Raw genomic sequence first — 10,671 nt, forward strand, 5'->3', positions numbered from 1 at the left:
GTTTGTCTTTAATGAATTTTTTAACGAAATAGTTTCAAGTTCTCTAAGCCGGAAGATTTCCCCTGCTAGGGAATTCTAAACAATGTTCCAATTCGTGGCCTACATTTCATGAAACTAGTTTATTTTTTAAGCTAAACGTAATGCAGAAATTTCGAGATTATGGTTTATAAAACTCTATAACGATAAGACAATCAATACCCCACTTATCTACACACATAAGTTGGCCGATTATGACGTCAGGCGGCACGCAATCGGAAGAGTTAAAGAGATGGGTGTTTAGTGCCGGCATGTCTGCTCTAAAAAAAAGCCCATAGCTCCGCTCTTCGTTGGCACAAAAAACTAATTAGCATATGGCATGATGTCCGAAACTAGTTGGCTATAAAAACTAGTTTGCAGCGTCTACGAATAAAATTGTTGCGCTCTAAAGCCGATAAACTGAACAACTAGTCTAAGCTATGTATTATTATTTGTTGATAAGCTAACGGCAGTGTAAAGACAGCATTACATGAAAGCGTATGAGCATAATAGACAGAAAGACAGACAGACAGACAGATAGACAGACAACTACTTATAATTGTTTTGAGTGTGAATTTGGAGCGTTCAGCGATTTGTTCGATAAGTTCGCCGATCACGCAATATTCGGTCGGGCCAGACAGAAGATAAGCGGCCCCATGGTCAGCGAAATGTGAAAACAATACACAATCATAATTGCGTGACAAAATTCGAAAATAAACTGAACACTATTTTTGAATGGCATTTTTTCCGAATGCGCACATTTGTCGAAGGTTGCGAACTTTTATTTTCATTTTATTACATAGTTGCTGATAAGCCCTGAATGGGTGTTTATACATATGCATACTTGTAGTTCGAGTGGTGGGAAAATTTGTTTCTCTAATCAAATGTCGCGCCACTAATTAACGCTAATTTATATGAATGCTTTGAGCTCGGAATCTGAATCGAATCTGAATTGGAGCGCGATAAGCAGCCACCGTTTTGGCATTCGCTTGACTGACAATTCAAGTTCAATGTCGTTGAAATTAATGACGATTATGATGATGATGCTGATACTGATAATGATGGTGATGATGATGCTGTGAAATAATTAATTCGAGTGCTTATATATAATGCACGTATTACGGTTTAACATGTGATTTTTGTTTATTTGATTCATGACGTGTGGGCCGTCAGAACAGAACACGCACACCTGACTGTACACTGAGAGAAATGTTGCCAGACATTTTGTATAAAATAGAAATTATCGTTCAAATGGGAATATATTTTAATATAGAGTATTTCTATATACAAAATGTTACCCACAAGGTAACACATTTTCAGTTTAAAACCAATGTCCGAAATTGTTGGCTGTTTTCAGTAAAAGGCTAATTTTTGAAATAAATGTTATCTCTAAATAAATAAAAACAAATTGTTCTTTTGTCTGCAATGTACAAATTTAAAAAAATTGGCTCCAATCGAGCTTAAACACATCCTAAAGGTCGGGTCCAGAAATGTTTTTAGGGAACATTTCATATTTCCGATTGCATCATTGTTTTCCACAAAAAAGAGTACCCATTGAATCGATCCCACAAGATTACACAATCTTTTAAGTTGAGTTTATTATTATTTTTGTTTGTAAGTTGTTGTAATAATAGAAGTATAATTAATAAAGGCACTTGAAGCAACAATAACTGATTTAATCAATCCCTTCTTGTTGCTTCTGCTATATAGCACGTAATCGAAGCCTGTTTAAGCACTAATATTAAATAATTTTAATCATAAACTTACTCGCGTCTCATACGAAGGCCCTAATGGAAGCCATAAAAATCATAGAGTCCAAAAGTTTAAAACTTAACTTTTTACTGTAGCTGCAAAAAGCATACAGACTTCGTTTTTTTTTTAAGTGTATGGTTTTGGAGATTATCGAAAGGCCATCAGCGTGCGATTTCATAAATATACACGCATATTTATAGGCAAATAAATGCGCAATTGGACTAAAATTCTCATATGACTAAACCACACTCAGGTCATATATAATAAAAAACAAAAACAACAAAAGCATCAACAACAATAACAATAACAACAACGACCACGACGGCGACGACGACGACAATCTTTAGTACGCCCACGGAACCTCATCTTAACCCATTGACATGATAAATAATCAAAACATGTTTATTGGCAATTGTTTTTTGCGGGCGCTGTTCAAAACAAATCAATTAATGGCCACTACGTATTGTTTTTCCCCTTCTTCTTATAATATATAGTAACTATTATCTAGAGAGAGAGAGCGGCAACACGCCCACATTTAAGTATTGCAGTTATTTTTTAATTAATTTATTTTTTTGCCACTTGTGTTGTTGTTGGATTTTTCCATTAAATAAACAAATTGCAATCACAAACTGGTTTGACGTGCTGGAAACAAATTAATTCCACATGGAAGCGTTTAAAAAAATAGAGAAAAATGTTCATACTACTATATGTATCTATGTATAATATGTATTTATTATAATAAAATGCTAGAGAGAATGGCATGAAAATTGAATGAGGCGAAATAATGCAAATATATAAAGTGACGTGCGACCTTGTCGTCGTCAGCCAGAACCGTGTGTGTTAATCTCTTTGACGGCTGCCAACTCAAATACATATATCCACATATACTCTACATACCTAGTATATATGCCATGAACGAGCAAATACAACAAGTACTTAATTGAAATGTAGAGAAAGCGCCGATATAAATAGCAAATATCTGCGAGTTGAGGGCCAATATTTGCTAAATATGTACATCTCTCCCATGTAATGCAAAGAAAAAGGGGCTCGTCTCTTGAGAGACGACAACTACTGACAACTACCTGCTCGTGCACTCTGATGAACTATATGTGTCAACAGAAATGTGAATGGAAAACAGGTGAAAAGGGGTAGAAGGGAAATGCAAGTAGACTGGGCGGAAAAGTTCAAAAACTTGTTGATAAGCCTTTTCCTTTAGATTAAATTTTGAAAAATTTAGCTTGGTTATATTAGGTAATAAATAAATTTAAAAAAAATAAATTATAATAAATACATAAAAGTAAATAAATGAAATAAATGATGTGGATAAGATCTACACGCATATAAAATAAACTAGGGCACAAAATTTGATTTCTGCAGCAATTTGAAAAAACTTCTGACTATTATGACTATTACAAAACTCATAAATACCAGATTTTCTTTATATATCGATATGAACAAGTAATTTTTTTTAGTACTAAGAACGATTTCTGGGAGGCTAATGCACCAACAAAGACATTTTCTTGTTCCCTAAGGAAAGGAAAAATAACTCTTTACGGCTTTATTTTACTTTATTGCATAGTTATGCCTGTTAAAAATTATTCAAAGTTGATAATATGTATGCTAATCGAATTATAATAAAGTAGTCCAAAAGTTTATTAAATAAACAATCGATTTTAAGGATAAACATATTTTTCATTACCATGAAACGAAAACTATTAAACAACAACGGAAGACAAAAAAATAAATTTTTTCTCGCAATCAATGCGAAATTTTTAAAGGCAGTTATAACGAAATAAAAATAAAAATGGAAGTAGAGCTTATTGTTAAATCATAGCTTCAATTTGAACTGACTAGAAACAGTTTTTAAATTTATATAATATATATTTATATTTATGTATTCCATATTAATGGAATATACAAACATTTCTCAATTGCGTCAAAAATTTTCTGCCTACGTAGTTCCTGAAAGAAAACAACTCTTTAACTGCGCCGTTTGGACATTTGTCAAGAATTTCTACGAAGGAGCAACAACCGAATGGTATCGACCAAAGTACAAAGTTGCAACTGTATATTTTTGGATTGATTTAAAAATAACTGTGCCAATTCTTTGGGTTCTGGCTCATCACAAAGCGCAAAGCAATTCTAAGAAAATAGAGCGTACATACCTACATATATTGCAAACACTTGGAAGTATTATGGACACACCCCTTTAGAAAATGAACACAGTGTTTAGATGAAAGTGAAAAAGTTAATAAAAATGTTTCATTAATTTCATTAATTTTATCAAGTTTATAAAAGTAAACTAAGTTAGATAACTCTGTATAATATTTATAAATGTATTTCGTTTGTCTGTACTGTCGTAATAACTGTTTGATTCATTCATTACCCGAACATAGCTCAAGACATATAGCTTTTAATTTAAGCTTAATTTGAACTGCAGTTGGAACAAATTTTGACGCCTAAGTGGGGACAAATTTCTATTAAACGGGGACTAGTTAGGTTCTTTAATCCCATACAAAAAAAAGGATAATTATTTATAGTTTCTATCATCTATTTTTAATTTTTTAATACATTTTTAATTTTAATTTTTAATAAATTAAATACCTCTAATTAATTTCTAAAAAAATTACTACATTTATATTTTCTAATGAACGTAGAAATTTTAAATAAACTTCTGTTTTTCTAAAATTAATTTCTGTATTTAAAAAATCAATTTCTAAAGTAAGTAAATTTATCAAAAAAAGTTTAATAAAACCGGCGCTGCCTGTTTTTGTTTTGCTCGTTAATATATTCTTGATTCGATTCGATGATCCAGGAATGTCCTTGGATACATTTTTACAGTGTCTAACTTTTCTCCACTTCGTGCAAAACTATATAAAGCATTAAAGCCAAGCTAAGTAAGAAGCACTAATCTCTCCAATGCCATTCGACGACTAATCTTGGCAATTTAATATTTTAAAACGCACGTTCCACAATCACCTGATTGCTACGTCAGTGCTGCGTTTTTTTTTACAACCTTGAGCTACCACCAGCCAACATTGATGGCAAAATCCGTGCAAAAACGAAATAAAAACAAATCGTAAATTGAGGCAATAAGAAATAGACAATGATAAGATTATCTGCCTAGACGTAGACTCCATAAATGCCAACAAAATCCAATAAATCCATTGCTGGGGTGATTCCGAACAATTTACGATTGGAAATTTGCGTGACATTTGACAATTTTTGCTATCAGCACACGCCATTCAAATTGAAAAGATAGCAGAAAAGCCAATCAATAAATGCTAAAGTGCTGGAATTGCGGAAATCAATAAACAAATGAAGAAGCCAATTCAATGATCGGAAATGGGGCGGGTTTGTGCGAACATTGGACCACGGTGCCAGCCAGCCAGTGTGGCAACAAGTGTTTGAGCTTCAACTTCAGTCTGCAACTTTGTTGCCAAGCCGACAAAGGCCAAGTGTGGTTCGTGCGAATTGCTAGAGTGCTTGGACCGGGCACATGGACTTCAGCTTAAAGCCAGTGTTGCCAGTTCTAGAGCGTCGAAAAGCTAAAAGAGCAACTGATAAAAGCTAGAATTGGCTAAATAAGTAAGACTGGATTGGACGACTTGTTCTAAGTTGCGCTTATTAATCGCGCTTCAATGAAATACAATTTGATCAAGAAATTCGTTAAATTGTCTTCTCCCCACAATTAATTAATATTGAATTAATTAAATAATCACAGAAGTTGACTTTTTATGGAAAACAAATGAGAAATTATCATTTCATAATTAAAAAGTTTGTCGAAACAAAAAAACATTTTCTTTGCTTCCCAACTCACGCACTTATCAAAAAGTCGCAGTAGCGCTCTTTGAATTCATATGATATTTAAGACGAAAACCTGCATAGATGAAAAGATTAGATTAGTTTTATGACTGCCTACTTATACAGGGGTCTGATTATTCTTCTTTTAAAAATTAATCAATAAATTCGAGAACAAATATATATGACATGATGAGAAAAAAAACTACTCAGAAATAAGTCAATGTAATGGAAAAATGAGGAAATAGATTTTAATTATATATAGGCTTAATTTAAAGTGTACACAATTACACTTACTAAATTGAAAATTAAAAATTAATTTTAAATAGTTAATTTTTTGAAAGCAAAATCTGGTAATATGTAACTTAAATCAAATAAAGGGAAATATGTTTTAAATTGAAAATTGTAATTAAATTTTAAAAAATTATATTTTTGAAAGGAGAATGTGATAAAATGTAACTTAAATCGAACTTACACTGACAGTATTCGTATTTGATTTTAAAACAAATATACTATTTCCACGGATTAAACATTCAAACAAATTAAGTGAATTATGTTTTAAATTGAAAATTAGAATTAAATTTAAAAAAAAAAAAATTTTTTTGAAAGGAAAATCTGATAAAATGTAACTTAAATCAAACTTACACTGTCAATATTCGTATTTGAATATTTTGGAACACATATTTTATTTCCAGGGTTTGAACCTTCAGACACAATGCTTCAAAGTTTTAGTTTCAAAAACTTGCAAGACTTCAAAACTGGTGCTAAATTTGCAACAGGCTTAATACTCGCTCTCACACATGCTCTCCCATACTCACTCATTCACAGTAACAGTAAAGTTCAGTAAAGTAAAGTACAAATGAGAGAGCTTTGAGATTTTTGTTATTTTCAGTTTCCAAAAAAGGGCTATAAGATTCGTCAGCTGCATTTTGAAAAACATTAACTCTGATGGGAAAGAGCCGCAGTAACAAACTCATTCTCTGTTATCTACTCTCCCTCTCTCTCCCTCTCTCTCTTACACACACACACACATATGTTCTTTTTCGTTTGATTTAATGCTCACCTATGCCCAGGGGCGTGCCGATTTTGCCGGAAACATTCAGAAACTTGAGGCCGAAGCCCATGCTGAGGAAGCCTTTGCCATCTAGAAGTTTCGTTAACGTGGTTGCTGCTGGTGTCGCCGCAGTTGTTGTTGTTGTTGTTGCTACAGTTGTTGCTACAGTTGTTGCTGTTGTTGTCGACGCCTCAGAGAGCAGCTGCAGCAGCGTTGCATTCGGCATGGAGGTGGCGTTGGGTGTTGCGTTGATGTGCGCGGCGGCCGATTGCGCGGGCAGAGCGTTGCAGCATTTGCTCAGAGAGAGCATAAAGGTGAGCAGAATGAAGTTGGCGTTTGCGCAGGCGCAGCTGAACAGCTGTTGAGCGCGGCTGCTGTTACGTTTGCTGCTGCTGTTGTTGTTGTTGTTACTACTACCACTAGCAGTAGCTGTTGTTGTTGTTCTTTTTGTTGCTGTTATGCTATCACTTGCAGTGTTCGTAGAGTTAAACTCTATGGCCATTGTATGTTGTGTTGCTGTTAAAGTTCTTTCGATATTGTTTTACTGTTCAACACTTTCAACTTTTTCAAACACTCTGAATTGGAACAAAGTTGCTTTTGATAAGTAGAACGAAATTCAAATTAACACATTTAATTTATTTTATCTAAGCAGCACGCCAGCATTTATCGCTTTTATCAGTGTTTCAGGAAGCGCGTCAACTGCGTGAATTATCTAATCAGCAAGTCTCTCTACACACTATATATTTATATATGTATGTAAATACGTACGAATAGTTGCTTATAAATAAATATACATTTAAGATCTCAGGCGCAGCATTGAAAATGTTGCCAAAAACAAATGGGAAGGGAAAGAAAAAAGCACGAGCACTCGAAATACGTTGAGAGTCGCCAAAAACAAAATAATATAAAATGTAACACGAACAACACAAATATATATATATTAAGCGTGTCGAATACTGTATTCTCTATTTGAATGCAGATTTTTGTTAACAGATTTAAATAATAATAGCTGCTCTAATGAACATCAAACTCAGATATTCCTAATGATCATCGGCTTTGTATAAAACAGAATTTATTTTGGCTAGTTCCCCAAACGTGCCTGAAAGCCTTTAAGATATTTGTTTTTCTTTATTGTTTACTTTTGGGTGAAATTGTAAGGCGTTTAGAAAAGTGAATACATCTTCAACTTCTTCTTTTTTGTTGTTCTGTGGAATATAGTTTGTCGTTTTTTAAGGTCCTGCTTTAAGGGAGCATACTACTATATATTGCTACAAATATGGGAACTTCGATTAACCCATTGCTGCTCAAATATATTAAATACTTGTATATATATTTTTTTGTTTAATTTTTTCCGGTCTCTTAATAGCCATTATTTTTAATATTTTTAATTGTTTGCTTGCGGTAATTGCTTTTCGATAATTGTTTCTACATTCATTCCAAATTTTTTTTTTTAATTTTTCTTCACTTTCTCCAAATAAACTAAATATTTTGCATTTTTTCTAAAACAGTGACAAAAATGATCGTTTGGAGTTTTTCCTTCTATTTGTTAGATTTGCTTCGGAAAGTTTTACTTCAACAAATTTTGTTAACAATTTATGTTTATCAAAGTTTAGGAAATCACAAATTCGAGCAGAATTGAGTGCAGGCCCAAGTTTTGAAGAAAAGCGAAACTCCAACCAACCTCGCGAACAATGTATAAGACCCTCACAAAGGGGAATTCAAAAGAGGAAAACATAAAACAAAAATCGCAAACTGGTTAAAAATCGTACGACACTCACACAACAGAAAACGACGACAACGACGAGCTAAACATGAAAAACAACAAAAAATAAAAAATAAATCCAAATAAGAGATACATTTGCGTACAAAAACATTCGAAAAGAAATGCAAAGAAATGCTTGTGAGGCGACGCGTGCAGGTAAGTTTGCTTTTGGGTTTTTAGTATTTAGTGCCACTTATTAAAAAACTGTTAAACCAAATTGTTAGTGGGCTTTTAATCGTGTGCCGGCAGTTAAATGTTGGCATTATTTTTGCAATTAATTCAACAGCATTTTTGGCATGCGTCGTGGGTTTGTCTTCCTCTTCATTGTTGATAAAAGTTGCGCGTTTTCGCATTCACTGCTTATCACAAATCTGGCGGAATCTCAAGATAGCGTCAAATGTATCTTTTCTAGGCACGTGTTGGATTTTTAGTTCTTTTAGTTTTCTGTTTCAACTTAAAAGGTTTGGATTTAATTTTAATATTATTTAATTACTTTATGACGAACTGCGTGTAAAATCTTTCAGTACTTCATTTAGATCACAATATATCGTTAATAGATTCTTGGTGATTTGCAAAAAACCGCAACCGCCCCGTGCCACACGCGTTTCACAACTGAACCCATCGACGAGTTGGGACAGACACTTAAGTGATCGCCGCCGACAACGACTGCCCGACGTCGAACGAACCAGTCCGACATGGTGATCTCCGTCGTGTCTCTCACGCGACACCCACCTGGCTTATCAACAGGGCCAAGAACAGAAAACTCGACCAATGCGAGCGCCACCGAGCGAATGCTCCAAAAGAGAGCTCGCTGCTGATGCTGCGATCGGCATTTCTGCCGATGCTCTCGTTGTATCCATCTATCGACGAAGCAGCCCGACATTCTGATCTCAAATGCCCATCTTGCTTACCTACGAGTGAGTCCCAAAGAGCAATTTGTGGCCAATATTAACATTTTTTGCTCTTAATCGATCTGGCATTGTGATCTTTAAACAGCCACCTTGCGTATCAACAAAGTGCATAAAGAGCGAACTACTAGCTATCTATTGATGCTGTGATCCATATTTGTTGCTCTTAATAGAATTCTCTCTCTTAGGAGACAATTATCAAATATAGGTACTTGTACTCGTATTTCCTTATGAATGGCTATTTATGAATGGAAAGGCGAAAATACTGATAAGCTACGACGAGTGATTTCGGAAATGAGAATTTTGCGTGAAGGTGTTAATTGAGGGGTGATAAGTGATAGTTCAATAAAGAGCTGAGTATTTATATACACAGACTTGTTTAAAAAATAGCACCAGCTGAGTAGAATTTCCTATTTATTTAACCCTTTCAACTCCCAGCATAAAGCATGTGAGATATTTTTTTGGTATAATTTACAGAATGCATCTTCATAGTGTTATATTTTTTTTATTTTTTTTATAAATCACATACTAGTTGGAAGAATAAGTCTACACAAACTAGCTGATTTTTTTTCAACACAACCACAAGAAGAGCTTAGACATTTTTTTAACATTACAAAAATCTGAACTTCTTCTTTGAAAATTAATAACAAGGAGTCAAGTGAAGTCAAAACACAGGTCATAGAGCAAAGAGCGCTAGAAGTTTAGAAATACACACCACTTATTTAAGTTAAAACAAGCTGATATGGAAAAAGTCAGCGAACTATATATGTGTTCGAAAGTGTAACACAAATGACTATTTTTATTACCACAAATCAAAGCTTTTCGAACTTATATTCGTACATGTCTGCGGAATCGGCTGCAACCGATTGTACTCACAGCTTAGTTTGATTATAGTTTTCTGATAAGTGTTTTAATATAATTTGTATATTTATATATTGCTTAAATTGGTTTTACTCTGTCCACATTAACCTTGTACTCTAGTCGATCTCTAATTAGCTAGAAACACATTGTACTTAACATTAGTTTTCGCCAGATTTCTTTATCACATATTTACTGGATTGAGTTATAGAAGTATGAAAATATTATAATTAATATTACTATTAGATCTGCCGACAATAACTACCTTTGGACCTAGCATTCATAATCAAATCTGGACTCTAGAATGAAGAAATATATATATATATATATATATATATATATATATATATATATATATATATATATATATATATATATATATATATATATATATATATATATATATATATATATATATATATATATATATATATATATATATATATGGGCATTTCCAATCTGACGTTATGTGACATTCGTACGACAAAATATTAAATAAATTAATGAAAAAGTGAAATTTT

General features: G+C 33.3%; 1 protein-coding gene across 3 annotated transcripts in view; it reads right to left on the reverse strand.

The window, feature by feature from the left end:
- Nucleotides 1–9,009, reverse strand: part of LOC115623432 (low-density lipoprotein receptor-like) — a 31,452-nt gene extending 22,443 nt beyond the window's left edge. For all 3 annotated transcript variants that reach the window (XM_030517775.1, XM_030517774.1, XM_030517778.1), the window contains exons 1-2: nucleotides 8,878–9,009; nucleotides 6,632–7,216 (exon numbers count right to left, since the gene is read on the reverse strand). In XM_030517775.1, coding sequence (XP_030373635.1) covers nucleotides 6,632–7,124 — 493 coding nt within the window. In that variant the 5' untranslated portion in view covers nucleotides 7,125–7,216; nucleotides 8,878–9,009. The remainder of the gene's footprint in view (nucleotides 1–6,631; nucleotides 7,217–8,877) is intronic.
- Between the last annotated feature and the right edge of the window lie 1,662 nt (nucleotides 9,010–10,671).

The sequence above is a fragment of the Scaptodrosophila lebanonensis genome, unplaced genomic scaffold (assembly GCF_003285725.1).
Source record: "Scaptodrosophila lebanonensis strain 11010-0011.00,11010-0021.00 unplaced genomic scaffold, SlebRS2 tig00000053-arrow-pilon, whole genome shotgun sequence".
In the NCBI taxonomy this organism is placed as follows: Eukaryota; Metazoa; Arthropoda; class Insecta; order Diptera; family Drosophilidae; genus Scaptodrosophila; species Scaptodrosophila lebanonensis.